Source organism: Sceloporus undulatus, chromosome 10 (assembly GCF_019175285.1).
Source record: "Sceloporus undulatus isolate JIND9_A2432 ecotype Alabama chromosome 10, SceUnd_v1.1, whole genome shotgun sequence".
In the NCBI taxonomy this organism is placed as follows: domain Eukaryota; kingdom Metazoa; phylum Chordata; class Lepidosauria; order Squamata; family Phrynosomatidae; genus Sceloporus; species Sceloporus undulatus.
In genome coordinates, this window is record NC_056531.1 from 11,346,710 (window position 1) to 11,364,422 (window position 17,713).

The 17,713-nt window shown below is 42.7% G+C and overlaps 1 protein-coding gene across 1 annotated transcript in view; it reads left to right on the top strand.

The window, feature by feature from the left end:
* PPIL2 (peptidylprolyl isomerase like 2) overlaps positions 1-17,713 on the top strand; it is an 80,437-nt gene that overhangs the window by 26,433 nt on the left and 36,291 nt on the right. The window contains exons 7-12 of the mRNA XM_042441918.1: positions 1,828-1,919; positions 4,964-5,053; positions 7,861-7,936; positions 9,899-10,059; positions 10,357-10,432; positions 12,484-12,590. Coding sequence (XP_042297852.1) covers positions 1,828-1,919; positions 4,964-5,053; positions 7,861-7,936; positions 9,899-10,059; positions 10,357-10,432; positions 12,484-12,590 — 602 coding nt within the window. The remainder of the gene's footprint in view (positions 1-1,827; positions 1,920-4,963; positions 5,054-7,860; positions 7,937-9,898; positions 10,060-10,356; positions 10,433-12,483; positions 12,591-17,713) is intronic.

Sequence of the window (17,713 nt, forward strand, 5' to 3'; positions counted from 1 at the left end):
ATATATATATATATATATATATATATATATATATATATATATATATATATATATATATATGAGAGAATGCATTCAGGTTGCTGCTTTGAGGGCATGCAGATATGCTCTGTCCCAATATCCCTTCCCACAAAGCTGCTTCTAAAGATATGGGGAAGGATGTGGAATATTTGCAGTCGTTAACAATCATAAGGACTAGAAACGTGGCTTTTCTTGTGTGATTAAAGCTGCAGTTATTTTGGGGTTGCATATTAGTTATTGCAAGGGCTGCAATTGGATGAATCCTCATGCATTAGAGCCCTAGGAAATTCTTATCTGTTGAACTGGAACTCAGATGGAAAAATTCAAAAATGATAAAGATCCTTCGAAATGTCATTCAAGTGTTTCATGTTGATGAACTGAACAAATAGGTATAGTCTGTTTCATGTTTGCTTTCACTTTATATATATTTCTTTAATCCATTGGTTTTATCACTTGGTTTGCCCAAGAAATGTTTGATATTTATTTTGACCCTTTGGAAAATGCACAAGTTGATTTTGTTTAAAGCCAAATACATTATTGAAAGGCGTGCAATCACATGTCAAAGACTACAGATAAAATACCCCCCAACATACCCTTTGGATATCAGCTGTCAGTTTCAGAGGCATTACTATAGAGGTGTGTGGACTGCACCGGGTGACACCCCAGAGGAGGAGTATACACCCGTTGGGGTGGCACACACAGTGGGATTGGCATGGCTACTGGTCAAGTGGGAAAGGAGGCAATACTTACCCATCAGCTGCACCAGACTCTAAAGAAGCCAAGGGCTAGGAGGGGTTTTCACTGTCACCTTGCCACCCTCCAGTGATCCTTAAACTGCAATGGGCAGGGAGAAATGTTTAAACCTTCTCATGCCAGTGCACTGAGAACGGGCAGGGGAGGCTGTGGCTGAGATTCTACATCAGGGGTGGCTTGGCATAAATCACTACTCTCATGATGGATCGTGATGGTGTGCAACCAATCACATACATTAAATTATGCCAGTGCACACTCCCATACAGACGGTAAAGAGAGAGTCAAGGAAATGACAGATGTGCAGTGGCTTAAGCATAACCACTTGCGCAATGGTTATGCACATGGAGCTCTGCTTGTGCAGCTATGAATTTAACATGTCCATTGGACAGTGACCAAAAAATACAACTGCTGGTATACTAGAACTTATGCCAGGGAGCCTGAGCAACAGGATGGCAGTCCTTGTGTGTGTGGACATGTGTGCATACGTATATGTGTGTGTAGCCCCTGCCCAACAGACAACACATGCACCTCTCAGGACTGAAGATTTGTCTACCGTGGATACAGCTGTACGAATTTCAAGAAAATAAAAACTAGTTTTCAGGAACCTGGCATGCCTTTTGGGCTTATGCAGTCCAGAATATTAATGTTGTGCAAACTTTTATATATTCTTTTTATATATTCTTGATTTTACTTGGTTTTGTACAGCGCTGTCTACATTTACGGCGCTTTATAAATAAAATTAATAATAATAAAACTAATAATAATAACAACAACAACTTGCAGGAGGCTGTGAGATTATGTTGAGTTGTTATAGAACGTATGTTCCACCAGACTCCAGCTGTTATGCTTTTAAGAAAACTGTGTGAATTTATTTTTATTTTGAAAGACAGAGTGGTGTAACAGTTAAAAGTGCCAGGCAAGGAGTGAAGAAACCCAATGTCAAATCCCCACTGAGCCAGGAAGCTAAGTGACTTCAGAGAGGCACTTGTAAAATGTCACAAAAAGACATTCACTAACAGCAAATACTTTCTGAATTGTTTTATTCCTCCAAATCAGGTAAATACCACTGTCCGGTGCTCTTCACAATATTCACCAATAATTCCCATATCGTGGCTATCAAGACGACTGGAAATGTGTTTGCTTATGAGGTGAGCTCCCTATTCAGTTGGATTACTACTTCTTTTTCTTTTAGTGGTAGAAAACAATGGTGCAAGATCGAATGAAGAATATACCAGAAAAAATGAAAATTAAAAAAAGAGAGAAAATTGATTATGGAATACATTTTTATCAAATGACGAATAAAATGTTTAAGACAAGCTGTTCATATATTTGTTCCCCTAAAAGCTATTTAACAGGAAGACCTTTATGTCAAACAATGTATAGTATCTGCTCATTACCAGTTTCTTGTCATAGTTTCCTTTTCTCGGTTCTTTTTACGGGAACAAAGTGCTTTATGTCTGCTTGACACCGTGAATAACCAGAGGGAGAGGAAATGTTTTCTGTCTTACCAATGTGAATGGTTTCCTCTGGTTTGTTGCTTTTTGTCTACTTTGAACAAACTGGCAAAACCAAAGAGGTTCATTGCAGTTTGGGACCTCATAGCTATGTTTGGATCAAATAGTAAAAATGTTAAAAGAGGAAATTCAGTTTGTAATTACTGCCTGAATAAACTTGTTGAATATACTAAGGAGTTCTCCACAATGGCAAAAATAAAGTGACTTCAATCCTACATGTTCAGATGATGTACAGTTCCAAACTGGGTAGAAATCGACATGAAGCCCCATTCTGAGGCTAAAAATTGGAGCAAAAAGAAGGCCTAACACTCCGTTTTAATGCGGAAAGTGTGCGTCATCACACCAATGTATAAACAGCATGGTGTGAGTGCGGGAAAGCCCAAGTGGCGTATGGAAGCAGTCTGGAGCAGGTGCCCTAGTACTGGTAAGATGCGGCACCAGGTGACATGCCATGTTTGTTGTATGTTCGCATCACGCGGTGTGTGACAGCTCAATGGGTCAATGGTGCAGCTGGTTACTGATGCGTCTACATGCTCATAATATGTTTTGTTTTTGTTTGAGCATGTAGACGCATCAGTAACCAGCTGCACCATTGCACCATTGAGCTGTCACACACCGCATGATGCGAACATACAACAAACATGGCATGTCACCAATAATGCAATGGATATAATTAAAGCATACACAAACCAGACAATCCAACAAAAAGGAATGGGGTAAAGGCAGGGGGAAGGAGTGGGCATATATAGGAGGCCTCCATGATTGTGCTTTGCCAACGTGTCACTGGGTTCACCGATGCAGTGTGCAGGTAGTATATCACTCATGCGACTGTGTGCCCAGTCACATAGGGCATCCAGTGGGATGGCAGTTGGGTGGGAAGAGGCAGGTAATTGTTAGTCTCAAGTGGTATGTTCATGCGATGGTGTGGCTTGATGCCAAGTGATGCAGACTACCCAAGGGTGTTTGGCCAACCTTGAGAGTGAGAGGTTTGGATAGCGAGCTTTCCAACTGGTTTGAGAAAAACCAGGATCGGCCCGGTTTTCCCTGTCTGTCAACTCAGTCCCATAGTGTGATAATTTTATGCCATAATATATTTTATGTTCCTAAACTAACTTGCAATTTGTAACAGGTGCTATCACACTTCAATTCTTTTTTCTTTTTTTTGGGGGGGGGGTTTACATTATTGACAACCTGCTGTATCTGTTGTACAGCAATAAGTCATCCCTTTCCCCTGCTCAATAGCTTCAAAAATGTCCCATCTCTTGTACTATGAGAAGTAATGGCACCATTCAGACACCTGGTCTTGGCTTCATCTGGTGCTCCTTCATGGTGCTGCTTGAAGTAGGTTGTTTCTACCTTCCTGCATGGAAGGCCCTGCCTTCTGTCAAAGCAAAGAGCAGAGATGGTCTTCATTTTTGGTCTGCCCTTTTCACCTTAAAAGAAAAAGAAAGAGAAATAAAACCAGCATTTCTCAAAGAAGATTCGTGGAAATGCCACATTAACAACTCCCTGTCTCCCTTATCTTTCACTTTCTTCTCTTTTCCTCCCGATGCTTCTGGGTCTCCACCAGGACAAATTGCTCCAAATTCATAACATAGAGTAAACAAGACAAATAGTAAAGTGTCCTGTTGCTCCATCCACTGCCCGCCACTCTAATGCCCACATTCCTCCCTGTACCACTTGCTTTGGGGTAAATGTTTCGCGCTTTGGCATACTTCCTCAGAAGGAGGCATTGGGCTCCTACTGAACTCTGAAGAGCCATTTGCTGGCCATCTCTAAGCAGCTTACATGATGCTCAGAGTCTGCTAATACCCACCTCTGGGGATCACTCCTGGCTGCTTCTTGGCTGTGGCATTTGCACTTGACAGTATAGCACTGAACTCTGAAAATATAATATTGGTGAGGTTATCCAGACTTGAAAATGCCTAGCAATCAAAATGCTACACTTGGGCATATAACCTTTTTATATCTGAGGGCCACCTATTCAGTCCAGTAAATGGGTACACATGGTCCCCATTGACTCCTCCACATTCCAGCATATGCTGTCTCTATCTCTTTCCTCCCACACCCAAACACCCCCATTTTATACTAAATTTAGCTTGCCTTTTTATGTGGCACGCATTGAGGTCCCTCTCCAAATGTGTAGATGTTTGTAATGGTGTGGCCACATTGAATGTGTGTAAATTCTCATGTACTTTGTTACTTGGACGTACTTGTGACTTGAAGTCATTGTAGACATTGAGGCTGGGGCGAACTGGCAGCATGTAGAACTGTACATTGTACAGCTGTACACTGATGTTGTTGTATAAGTGAAAACAACAAACATCAACATTAGGAGCTGCCTGGCACTGTTTGCCCTATCAGTATATTTACCCTTCACAAGGCGGCCATGTGGACTGAGCTTTATATAAAGTTTTAATCCAGTGAAGTTTATGAGCTTTATCCCCTAATTATTAAAACTGGGCAGTTATGTCTGTGTTTGTACAGTAAAGTATATACTGCTGCAGCTGAGAAGTTAATACTTTCATCTTTCGCATCAACTAAAAAAATAGGCATAGCAAATGCCTTTCTTCTTCCCTAAGCATTATACAAGGTGTCAGGAAGAGGGGATTGCATAAATGTCTCTGCACAGCGTCTCTGATTTGAAATTTCTCTTCCCATGTTTTGGCTTTTTTAAGGCAGTCGAACAGCTGAATATAAAAACAAAGACTTACAAGGATCTGCTAACAGATGAACTCTTTACTAGGCAAGATATTATTACACTGCAGGTAAGACCTTTTCAAAAGGCAAATATAGATATATATTTCATTTTTGGCGACTTCTTTGTTGTCAAACATCTTAGTAGCAGAAATGTACCTTATAACTATAGAGAAGCCATATGTATCATTGGACAAAGTGATGAGCAATAAGGCGTTGTAAGCCACCCTGAGATCTTTGAATAAAGGGTAGGATGTAAATATTTGCACAAATAAATGGGAAGAATGGAAGTAAACTTGTAGCTGTATTTCTCTTTTTCCTCCTCAGCCTCCGTTTTAAGGTGGGTGGGTGGGCATTGGTATAATAAATTTTGAGTGGTTTAACCAGAAAAGAAGCTTACCCACACAAAAACTCCTATTGGGAGAATAGCAAATGTTTCCTCTGGTTGAAAGAATGTAATCCTCAGGTAGAGACAAGTTTTCCAGTGGTAAATCTACTGCAGTGCATGCTGTACTGTGAGGAAGAGAGGGAGACAAATCCAGGCCTGCATAGCCCCAAATTTTTCTCCGTAAAAATTCTGCCATCCCATTTCTGTCTGCGCACACGCGCACAAAAAGCTGAAATTATGTGCAATTTCCGTTCATAATCTTGAGGAAAATGATGAAAGCTTATGTAAGGTGTCTATCCTTAACATCTTTTCTGAGGAGTTGTATGAAAGCACCAAGTTCTTCTCTTTTTGATGTTGTTTAACCTCCACATTTCCACTGTGACTAACCAGACAAGTGTGAGCCGATGTGGCCTCCGTTCTCCTGGTTGATGCAGAGGCCACAGTGCGGTGCAATAGCCAGCTGCCATGGTACCCAGAACTGATGTTATAGCTGGGGCCCCCTGTGACATCTGGTTGCTCAGCAACACGGAGATGCCAGGAGGGGAGATGCAAGGGTGGGGGGGGGGGCCAGGTTGATCATAAAAGCCACTCATAGAATGGCATTGGAAGACAACTGGCAGGGCAGTGAAGGGACAGGAAGCTTTGTCTGGCCCCTTACCTGGAGGGAAGACTAGGAGGGTTGGAAAGGGTTGGAAAGTTAGAGTAGCGAAGAGGTTCTAGGGGTGAGATCTTCTTTTGGGACTGTTGAAGTGAGGGGATTCCCCTGAGTGGGCCTCAAAATGAGGCTCTTCTTCCACCTCAGCCACACGTCACCACCCCCTGGTCCATGAGCCTAGCCTGCCCTGAGAAAAAGAGGTTGGTAGCATAAACTTTTGTAGACGGACGCCTTGACAGACCGACCATAAAGGCCAGCATCGGGGTGGAGCGGGGGTGTGGCGGCCACATGATGTATGCCCCAACTCTGCCCCTATGCTGGCGTGATGCCACATACCCCACCACACAGTGGGCAGCGTCACAGCTCTCCTGAGGTGCTGCGTCCAGATGACATGGCACCAAAGGAGCACAGAAAAGCCATGGCGCCAGCAGCTATGGTACCCTTTCCATGGCACAGAAAGGAGCTGCTTTTTGCGCCACAGAAAGGCCAGATCGGGACTGCGGCAGATCTGGTGCTGTAGGCCACCCCTTAGGAGCAGTCTTAGCCTTCAAGTCTACTTCATGAGATGCATGGAGTGAAGTGTCCAGGAACGGATATTGTCTGAAATCTCTGTTTGTAGGCACTTCACTCCATGAATCTGACTTAGGGCCCAAACATACAGGCCAAAATAAAGCTGCTTTGGGTCACTTTGGAGGTATGCTGTTTAAATGATGCATGCGTCCTAAGAGGCCAGAAGTCACTCCAAGGCCATGCTCCAGTCCTAAGGACTGGAGTGCAGCTTTGGTGCAACTTCTGACCTCTTAAGATGCATGTGTCATTTAAAGAGCATACCTCCAAAGTGACCCAAAGCAGCTTTATTTTGGCCTGTCTATCAGGTCCTTAGTTTATGAAAGCTAATGCTACCAACCTCTTTCAGTTAATCTGAGGTGCTCTAAGATCCCCTTGCATGGTGATCCAGATTAACACAGCTATGTCTTGGAATTCTGTCACTTATTTGAGATAACCGATTTCAAAAGCAGGGAGGGGAATGTTTTTGGCTGCCATTTTTGACCTCATCCCACCATCTCGAGATGAGGTGGCATCTACAGCAACTCTTTTCCAAGCCTGTGGGATGCATAAAACGTGGAACCGTTTTCTGAACAGTTTGGGAATCATCTTTGCACACTTAACAGCCAGTTTGTGAAAAGCAATTTTCTCCTTGTGGAAAAGGCTGCTTTCCCCCTTCTTGCAGATGCAGGGGGAACAAAGAAAAATAATTAAAATGGTGTCGAAAGCAGGGAGGGGGGCTGAGTAAGCCAGTGGGTTGTCATTTGGATGCAAGCTCGCCCTGCTTGACTTCGTAAATGTCTCTTGGTTTTACTGCCAGCCATAAAACCAAAGATTTATTCACCAGTGAAAGCAAACAATTTCAGGGCTGAATGAAAGACATAATTATGTCATTTAATGAGAGACAGCGCAATTGGCTCTCTCTAGTGACTTGGTGGTGATGGAATATTGGATGGTTTCTTATCTAAAGACACAATGCTGCATTCAGCTGGAGTTACATAATTTGCATGCATATCGCCGTATTAAACAGTTGTTCCAGTGTTACTTTTGGACTTTGGGTGATTTTATGCTCTTCCTACAGAACTGCATTAGATTCCCACCCCTCCAAATTATTAAAATCACGAAAATTATTTTGGAGCTCCATTGCCTCAAGTTCGCATCCCACTCAAAAAAATGTTGTGCTGGTGTGAAGTGAATAAGGGTTATCAAGGAAAAAACCCAAAAGTGCATCAAGAGGGCTGACGTTGGATGTCAGGGTGGCTAATATTTACATCCTGGTTTTTTTAAAGGATCCGACCAACTTGGACAAATTTAATGTCTCCAGTTTTTTCCATGTTAAGAACAACTTGAAAGTGACAGATCCAGGTAAGAGTGATCTTGAGATGGCCAAAGTAAATGTGAAATCAAAGGCAATTGAACAGCAAGTGAAGCAACTGCCAACTTGCTTGGAACTGGAGAGAGTGCTGGGTATAGCGCCCTTTAGTGGACTCATTCCTATACCAGTGCTCTCTAGGACTCCATCTGCACTACAGAAATAATGCAGTCTGGCACCACTTTACGTGTCATGACTCCATCATATGGAATCTTGGGATTTGTAGTTTGTTGTGGCACCATAGCTTTCTGACCCAGCAGGCTAAATATCTCACCAAACTACAAATCCCAGAATTCTGTAGCATTGAGCTGTGGCAGTTAAAGCGATGTCAAACTGCATTAATTCTGCAGTGCAGATGCAGCCTTAGAAAGTTAAATCAACTGTCACCATTTTGTTTTCCCTCAATTGTATTCTATTCTATTCTTGTTAATTATTTAATGTATAGGGTTTGTATGCCACCCTGTAACAGTGTCCACTGGGTGACTTATAACCATGAAACATTTCACATGCAATTATAGCAAATTTTAAAATTACAGTTACAAACAACAAGGAATAAAACTGTAAAGTAAGGTAGAATAGATAGCTAAATAGTTGAGCTCAAGTTGAGTGGATTAAAAAATTCACAGAGGCTGCATCTGTACTGCAGAAGTAATTCTGTATGACACCACTTTAAATGCCATGGTTTGGTGCTATGGAATCCTGGGATTTGTAGTTTTCAGTCTTCTCTGTCAGAGATCTCATGCTCCTCAACAAACTCCAAATCCCAGGATACCATAAGATGGAGCCTTGGTAATTAAAGTGGTGTCAAACTAAATTAGTCTTGCAATGCAGATGCAGCTAGAGTTTAAAAGCCTTGGGAGAGAGCAATAAAAAGGGCTTGGCTGAATACCAAAAAAGGGATAGGGAAGTCACTGCACAAGCGTCTCTGAGAAAGGATCTCCTGCAAGGGCACCACACCCGAGAAAACACTTTCCCCAGTTTATATCCATCATACAGTACTTTATTTTTCAGGGAGTGTGACACCTAGAAAAGGCATTTAAATTTGATCTCATTGTCACTTCAGGGCCTTGTGAAAAATGCAGATGTCCTCCTAGAGATGGAGGAAATATAAAGGGTAAACAGAAAGGAATTTGGGAGTAGTTACGAGTTTTGTCGGTTATCAGAGTTGTGCACTGGCACCTGCTTTCTAAAATATTTTACAGCTGCAGCATTAATTCTCCAGCATGTGGTGTTGTGTTTTGTGTTTTTTAAATTGCGTTGAAAAGTTGCACTGGGAAAAAAAATTCTCCTCACTCTTTGGTTGAATACCCGTGGTTAAAATAAAACTACAGGTGTCAGTTTGAATTGAAATACTTTCTGGTTATTTGTGGTGAAATATATTTAGAATTGGAATACAATCAAAATTTGTTTTGAAGGCTTTATTAATCAACATGTATGTTACATTTGGACATTAACACCAGATAGTTAACCATATTGTGCAGACACAACAATCTAGGCATGACAAATTGTCATGCACCCAAAGCAGAAGCTGATGCTCTGCTGCTCTCAGCTGTGGGCAAAGAAGAAGGGTATGTGGAGAACTCATATGCCCAGGAGGAGGCCAAACAAAGTATGCTCCTCCAGCTCTTTTGGAGCTCCATCTTATTGGCTCTAGCCAGCCCAACCACTGATGACAGACGCTGGGAGTTGTAGTTTGACAGGCAGCACATGGCTGAGCCCTGGTGGAGCATGATATCAGAAATCAGCCATAAATTTCCCTGTTCCAAATATACTTCACCCCTTCTTTGCCTCCCACACCCAATATATTTTCACGACCTCCTTGCTTGTTTAGGAGAGTTGAGGGGCCAGGCAACAGTATCTTTTACTTTAAGAGGAATTGTGAGATAATGGAAATGCAAGTGTTGGTTGTGTAATGAAATCCCATTTTCAAAACATGAATGTTAAATGTGTTGCAGATGAGGAGAAAGCAAAATCAGACCCCTCCTATTACCTGAAGAATGCCAACGCTGAGACCCGAGAAACGCTATCAGAACTTTATAAGGAATTCAAAGGGGACGAAATGCTGGCCGCGACAATGAGGGGGCCAGAGAAGAAGAAAGTGGATAAGCTGAATGCAGTGAGTGAAGTTTACAGATTTATAAACAGAGCAGATCTAAAAGACGGAGGGGGGACAAGGATTGTTTGGTACAGAAGAGTGATATGCAACATTCCATAAGCTGGAATGCATCCCAATTGATTAATAGAAGGTTATTCTCTCTGTAAAACCTTGAATACTGAGACATTGGCCAGACTCCTCTTCTAGTTTATCTGTTCCCTTGTTTTATACAATTTTTTCCCCTCTGCAGCTGGTAAGGCTGTTTGTTTAAAAGTTGTGGCATATAATATATACAATCCCTTTGCTGTTGTTCAATAGGCACACTACTCTACAGGCAGAGTGAGCGCCTCCTTCACATCTACTGCCATGGCACCCGAAACGATGCATGAAGCAGGTAGGGTCATTTAAGGCTGCCTCGTTTCCTTCAGTTACAAAATAAATTTCAATTATTTATTTGATTTCTATCCCGCTTTTCTCCCAAAACTGGGTCTCACGATGGCTCACACGGTGACCTAAAAAGATACAGTTGAAAATACAAAAAGGGATAATGTTGAAATAGTCAGAGAAGTAATAATACTGCAATGCAGCTGGATCAAAAACAATTTTAAAGTACATCAGTTTTAAAGAGTGATGCATGACGCATCCATGGGTTAAAAACCCCTTTTTCTCCTATGAATCAGTTACCATGTGTGTGCCTTGCATGAAAGGGTGTTTGGCTGCTGGTACAAAGACAGTGTGTAGGGGGGTAGCGAACATCTAGGAGGCAAGACTGGGCAACAGTTCCCTTGGGGCTCTTATGATCTCAGAGGCCCACCATCATGAATCATGGCCAAGCTGGAGTTCGCTGTCTAGCCCTTGACCTCCCAGCTTGGTTTCTGTCACGATTGGCTTTATTCACGCATTTAACCTCCCTCCTGGGTAATTCCAGTTATGGGGACAGGGAGGAAGGTTCAGTTCCCTGGTTCTTTCTTTTGTGTTACATCCCTGTAAACATCCACATGTAGGAGGGGAAAGACCTAAAGGGAGTTTGCTCTGCACAGATTAGGCATCCTATGAAATCTAGAACTGCATCTTGTGTCACTCCTCTATCCTTTGCACGCTGGGTCTGCTAGGAGAGAACGTCATACTCTGTTCACAGCAGCTTAGGCAATATGATGCCCATCTCAAGTCCACAGATAGGCTCAGATCCCTAAAAAGGGATAGGGGAATGTTTGACTTTCCTAATATTTTGCACTCCAGTTCCCATATGCTCCAACTAACCATGACCCCAGTGGTAGGGAGTTGTACAGGGTCAGAGATGCGGAGGGTCAAAGGTTCCTCAACTCTCTGATCCAATATGCGATGAGAAAGGTTTGATTACTTTCTAACCCTGTAGGAGTGCCCATTCTACCTCAATTCCACCACTGACTAGTTTTTTAAAAGTTAGCTGGTTGTAGCATGATGGTTAGAGTCTCAGATGGCTTGGGATTCCAAGTTCAAGTCCTTATTAAGATCACTGGTTCACCTTGCCTCAGTCTCTTAATCTTCATATAGTTGCTATAATACTAACGTTGAGAATTAGAGAGCCATTGGTGCTTACTGGGATAGACATTTAGCAAAAAAAAATAAAAGACTAACCTCTCTAAGCTAATACTGGCTGAAGAAAGAAAGGTAGAAGAGGAGATGTTAAAAACCACTGGAAACCTGCCGTTTGATATGCTTGGAATGCTCTGGTGTGGCGTGAAGTTAATTCCTGTCATTTAGTGCACAGTTAGAATGTTTAGCACCAAAAGTAACCTCAGTCCTTCCAAATTCAAGCCACGTTGATGGTTCTTGGTAAACCTGCTCTCCTGTGTAACAGAAGAGCAATTCGGAATTACCTTTTATAGAGTTGTGATTCACCCCGTATGAGTTTGCAAATAGGAGTTGTTGCACTTGCATCCAGTTTGTCAGCTTTCCATGGACTACTAGTTGGCCACTGTGCAGACAAAATGCTGGAGTGGATAGGCCAAGGTGGGGAGCCTTTAGCCTTCTAGGTGTTTTGGCCTATAAGCTTTCCAGGCATGGTCCTTAATAAGGTATTGTGAGAGGAGAATCTCACATCATCTGGCAGGTCTAAAGATTTCCCCACTCCCAGCATAAGCCTTTTATATGATGAAGCACAGCTCTTCTTATGTTCTTTTCAGAACTGATAAACCTCTCAATATCATTGGCTGGGGAAGAGTAGCTGAGAAGAGCTATTGTTCTGTTCGAGGTCTTTCTCTTGGGGCATTTGGCTGACCATTGTGGGTACAGAATTCTGCATTAGATAAAGCTTTGGTCTGATCCAACATGGTGGGACTTATGCTGTTAGATTCCTAAGAGGAGGAAAGTGTTAATTTTTACTGAGCATCTTAAGTATATGTACGCAAACAAACCAATACAGATTTAATGGATACTAATTTTCATGTTTTCTCTTGTAATTAGCTGCCATTGATGACGACGTGGTACGCTACCAATATGTGAAGAAGAAAGGCTATGTTCGGCTGCACACCAACAAGGGAGATCTCAATCTTGAGTTGCACTGTGACATGGTATGCACTGTGACAATGTAAAATAATAATAATGTCTCACTTGAGGCAGTAGTTATCATTTGCTTACTGTGTGAACAGCTTGTTGGACCAGACAGGCCTGGTCTGATCCAACAACAATCTTTTTATGTTCTTAACCCTCTGGCTAAAAGCCTGAACTGGTGCTACTACTTTATTTTTTCAGAGTCCATAGCTGGTCCATAGAGCATTTCAATGATGAGAAGAAAGTTTTGTTCCCAGTGCCATGATGTTCCCTGGTTTGGAACTTTTACCTTATAGGAATAAATGGCAAAGAGATGGGTTGTGCTATTGTGGGTTCATATGTCACAATAATGTATGTCCAAGTATATTTATAGCAGGGTAGGAACTATATGTCCCTCTAGATGTTGTTTGGCTGTGACTCCCAGCAACCCTAGCCGGAATAGCCATTGATAAGTAATGAATAATGCTGGCTCAACAACACCTGGGCCACACAATTTCCGCCCCTGAACTATTGAGTGGGATTCTGTTGGTTAGCCCCAACTAGAATAGACATGTCAGTGAATCCTATTGATTCAATGGGTCTACTCTAGTTGGGATGAACAACAGGATTGAGGCCATAATGCCCAGTATGTGAATCAGTGCATGCCACGAATCTTAGCTGCAGTGAGAACCCAGAGGGACAATAAAACAGGAATAGTTGGCCCTACAAGAGAATCTTACCCACCTTTGTTTGTTATTGAGTTTAAAAATCTCGATAAAAATTAAATAGAAACAAATGTTTGTAATAGTGTGATGGAACTATATAATACAGCCAGAGCCTCAAAACTTGCTTTTTGGACTGTAGCTTCCAGAATTCCCCACCAGCCTGGCCAGTGGCCATGTTGGCTGAAGGATTCTGGGAGCAGTAGTTCAAACACATAACCTTTCCAAGCTTTGATCAGAACAGAAAACAGCAACTGAAAGAGCTTGTATTCCTGGTCTGGAAAACATGTATTCAGCATAGCGAGTAGTGAGGCATACTGGGTGTTGTAGTCCAACAATATCTGGAATGCCACACATCCCTCATCCTTGTTATAGTTCAGTGGTTCCCAATCTTGAGTCCTCCAGATTTTTGGATTTCAGCTCCCACAATTCCTGACTATTGGTCAAGTTGGCTGGAGCTTCTGGGATCTGAGGTCCAAAACAGATGGAGGACCAACGGTTGGGAGCCACTGTATGGTTCATAGTTTGGTAGCAGAATAGCAGGTATGTCGCTCACTGCATGATCTCCTTGGGGAGAGAGGAATGGGAGGAGAAAGTTGGATTAAAATACTTTCAGTAGCCACCTCTTTGTGTGTCTTTGTCCCAGATGGAAGTGAGGAACAGGTGGTGTGTGTGGCATTGGTTTACTTCATTATGAGTTGGCAGTGGGATGGTATGAATATTTCAGGATTGTGCTGTGCTGAGGTGGTTCTTGTTAACTTTGATCAAATGTTGAATGCCAACTTTGTTTTACTCTGTATTAATTGGATAACGCTGATATTGAAGGAAGAAAGCCTTGGAACACCAAGGAAGTTGTTATTTGGAGCAGGCTCAAAAATGAACAGACTGTTTTGAACCATTTATTTGGCTGGATGTCATGATGTATAACATTCCAAGTGTGGTTTCTTTGGTCTACATTGTTTCTGTCCTTGGAATGTTGCATTTCAGTTTCCTGGGTGTCCTTTCCAGTAGGGTGCACGTTCATCGTACCTTTCTGTCACTGACCTCTTGAAGGAGACTTTGCACGTTCTTGAGAGCCTGTGAAATTGGAAGCTCATGCCCACCCCTAGACTCACTCAGATATGGGCCTTGTGCCATCTGCTTCTGCCCTTAATTATTTATTTGGTATGAAATCTGGTCAGATTGTAAATAACCTTTGCTGCCATGTGCTTGTGAACTTTTCTTGAGCAAAGATATTGTTGAAAGCTGTCCTTTCAAAAGAATGAGGAAGCACAGAAAGAGGAGTGGAAAAGCAGGCATAATTCATGGGTTAGTTTCATCAGAGAGGGAAGTTCTTCCAGTGATGTAGATCGTAACTGTTCCATGCCATCTTTGTGTTCATAGTTTCTGTGCCCACCTCAGAGGCTGGTTTTGGTGTGGAGTCTCTCTGTTCTCAGTTGGTCTGATCTTTGGGGATGGCAGACACGGGGACCATAGTCGGAAGTCTTAGCAGCTTGGTAGAAGCTGGGGATGCTTTCTCTTTTTAGGAGCCCGGGGTCACTTTGATGCTGTGATGTGGCAGCACAGTATGACTTTATGAAGGACATAACCCATAGATATGGAAAAATGGTTTCAGTGCACCTTGTTCTGGTGTAAGACTACTCTTTTATTATGCTGTACCTGCCGACACCCAAAAATCATTTCTGTGATGGTTTTATACTTGAGTCATGATCCAGTTAGACCAGCGGTTCTCAACCTCTGGTCCTCCAGATGTTTTTGACTTCATCTCCCAGATTCCCTCAGCATTGGCTATGCTGGCAAAGGCTTCTGGGTGCTGAAGTCCAAAACAGCTGGAGGATCAAAGGTTGAGAACCTCTGATTTAGACACATGTGTTAGTCAAATGGCTGTTGTGAGTCTGATTCTGACTAGAAGCCAGGACAATACAGGCAAGGAGAACCAGATGGGTCAAGAAGATCAGGAGTGCAAGCCATGGAGGTGATGAGCCCAAGATCCAGGTATGAACCTCAGCTAGACCTTGTCTGCCAGGAGCCCCTTGAAACAGATCCTGTGTTTCCAGGCCAGATCTCTTGCCCTCATAAGGAAGATTCCATGCTTCCAGGATCTCTGTTTTTTTATTAGAAGCATAAAGTCCACCAGTTGGTGTCGGGGTAAAGTAGTGGTCTATGGCTAACAGACAGCTTAATAGGATTAAGGGCATTCACATGGAGCTTGAACTGCTTCCAGTATCAAAACTGTGTTAATGCCTTTCTGGATCATCTCTTTAAGTGTCCATCCTTCATAGAATCATAGAATCGTAGAGTTGGAAGAGATCACAAGGGCCATCCAGTCCAACCCCTCGCCATGCAGGAAATCTCAATCAAAGCATCCCTGACAGATGGCCATCCAGCCTCTGCTCAAAGACCACCAAAGAAGGAGACTCCACCACACTCCGAGGGAGTGTGTTCCACTGTCAAACAGCCCTTACTGTCAGGAAGTTCCTCCTAATGTTGAGGTGGAATCTCTTGCTGCAGCTTGCATCCATTGTTCCGGGTCCTGTTCTCTCGAGCAGCAGAAAACAAGCTTGCCCCCCTCCTCAATATGACATCCCTTCAAATATTTAAACAGGGCTATCATATCACCTCTTAACCTTCTTTTCTCCAGGCTAAACATCCCCAGCTCCCTAAGTCGTTCCTCATAGGACATGGTTTCCAGACCCTTCACCATTTTAGTCACCCTCCTTTGGATACGTTCCAGTTTCTCAATGCCCTTTTTTAATTGTGGTGCCCATAACTGGACACAATATTCCAGGTGGGGCCTGACCAAAGCAGAGTCATGTTTGGTCATGTCAAAATTTGGATGTCGCAGAGCTTTTTGCTTCATTTGTTCATTAGACTTACGTTTACGCCTTCCTACCAGGCACCTGTGTAGTCTGGCAGGGAAGACGTTAAAAAAGGTAACAGCATTTTATATTTGAGTGAAGCACTCCTGGAACAGAGTGCCTTGCAAAGATATTCAGCCACTTAGACTTTTCCACATTTCAAACTGAAATTGAAATGGATAGCACTCCTTTTTTTGTTTTCTTCATTTACTTAAACTTTTGTGCCACAGCGAAAACACTTCATACCTTCACAGTGTCGGATATCTTGTGTACATCAAGTGGTAACAATGCCAATTAAATCCATTCCAATTCTAGATTGTAACAATGAAATGTGAAAAAGCCTAAGGAGAAGGGGTGAATAATTCTGTGAGGTATTGTATAAAGAAAGCATCAAAATCGATTAGGGAGAATGCATTTTCCTGGGAGCTGTTGCTTGTCTGGTGCGTTTTATTGACCTTAGTTTATTTTTATATACACCGAGGCAATGCTATATAAGTTAATGCGACAATGCTAATAATAAAATCATAAGGAAAGAAAGTATTGTCTGGTTGTTGGAATAAATTTCAATTCAGAGAGAGCCCTCCATTGATTCCAGAGACTCCTCCTTCATCTCCCAACTTATAGGTTGCTTTTTGTAGTTGATGATCCACTGCCATATTAATTTGCCAGCCTTCATCATCATTTCCAGTTGCCTGAAGCTACACATTAGTTACCACCTTTGGAGCAAGAGTAGGGAGAGAATTCCAGCATTACAACTTCATTAAAACCTCAATTTCTGGGCAAGCAGAACAGTCTTCACCTGGTGTCAAAATGGGATAGGATGAGGGAATAAGGGCCAGGCAAGCCTCTATGGAAAGAGCGAGAAAATGAAGAATCACAGCGCAACAGAAAGGTCCGGCAGACTTTCCTCAGACCTTTGAAAGTTGCTTTTTAAAACAAAGAGCTTCAATTCCAATTCCAAGGGAGGAGACCCCCACAGCTATCAGTTGCCATTATACTTGTACTTTTGAAAAGCACCTTTGTTTTCTGTTATGTACAAGGTCTGAAGTTGCATTGCAGTTATAATGTGACTTAGGCCCTGTACAGACTGGTGCTTTGTGCCGGTCTGGGGCCGAAATTAGGGCTCGGTAGGGTTGCCCGTGCGCCATATTGTCGCACCCCCATCCACACAGAGCGTACCATTATGGCGCATAGCTGTCTGAGTGCCCAAATGGCGCTTGCCAGAAGCATTGTCACCATGGCACACAAGCACCATTATGACGCCCCTAAAAATAAGCCGCCTAGAGCGTCTCCTTTTTAGGGAGCATGTTAGTGCTACGCCATGTGGCTGGCACGGTACCGACGAGGGGCAAAGACAGGCGACATGGAGCTGCCCGTCTGTGTCCCCCCATGGTCATACCTTACTTACACGAAACATGTTTGTCATGCGTTACTTCTGAGCTATAGAATTCTTTTAGTCCACAGAGCCCACAGTGGATGTATTTCAAATGGTTCACAGTAATAAAGAGCTGTGGATTATTAGGCATATCCAATAAAATAGACATTCTTAATAAGTGTGGATCAGGGAAGGGGCAGATTTCAGAT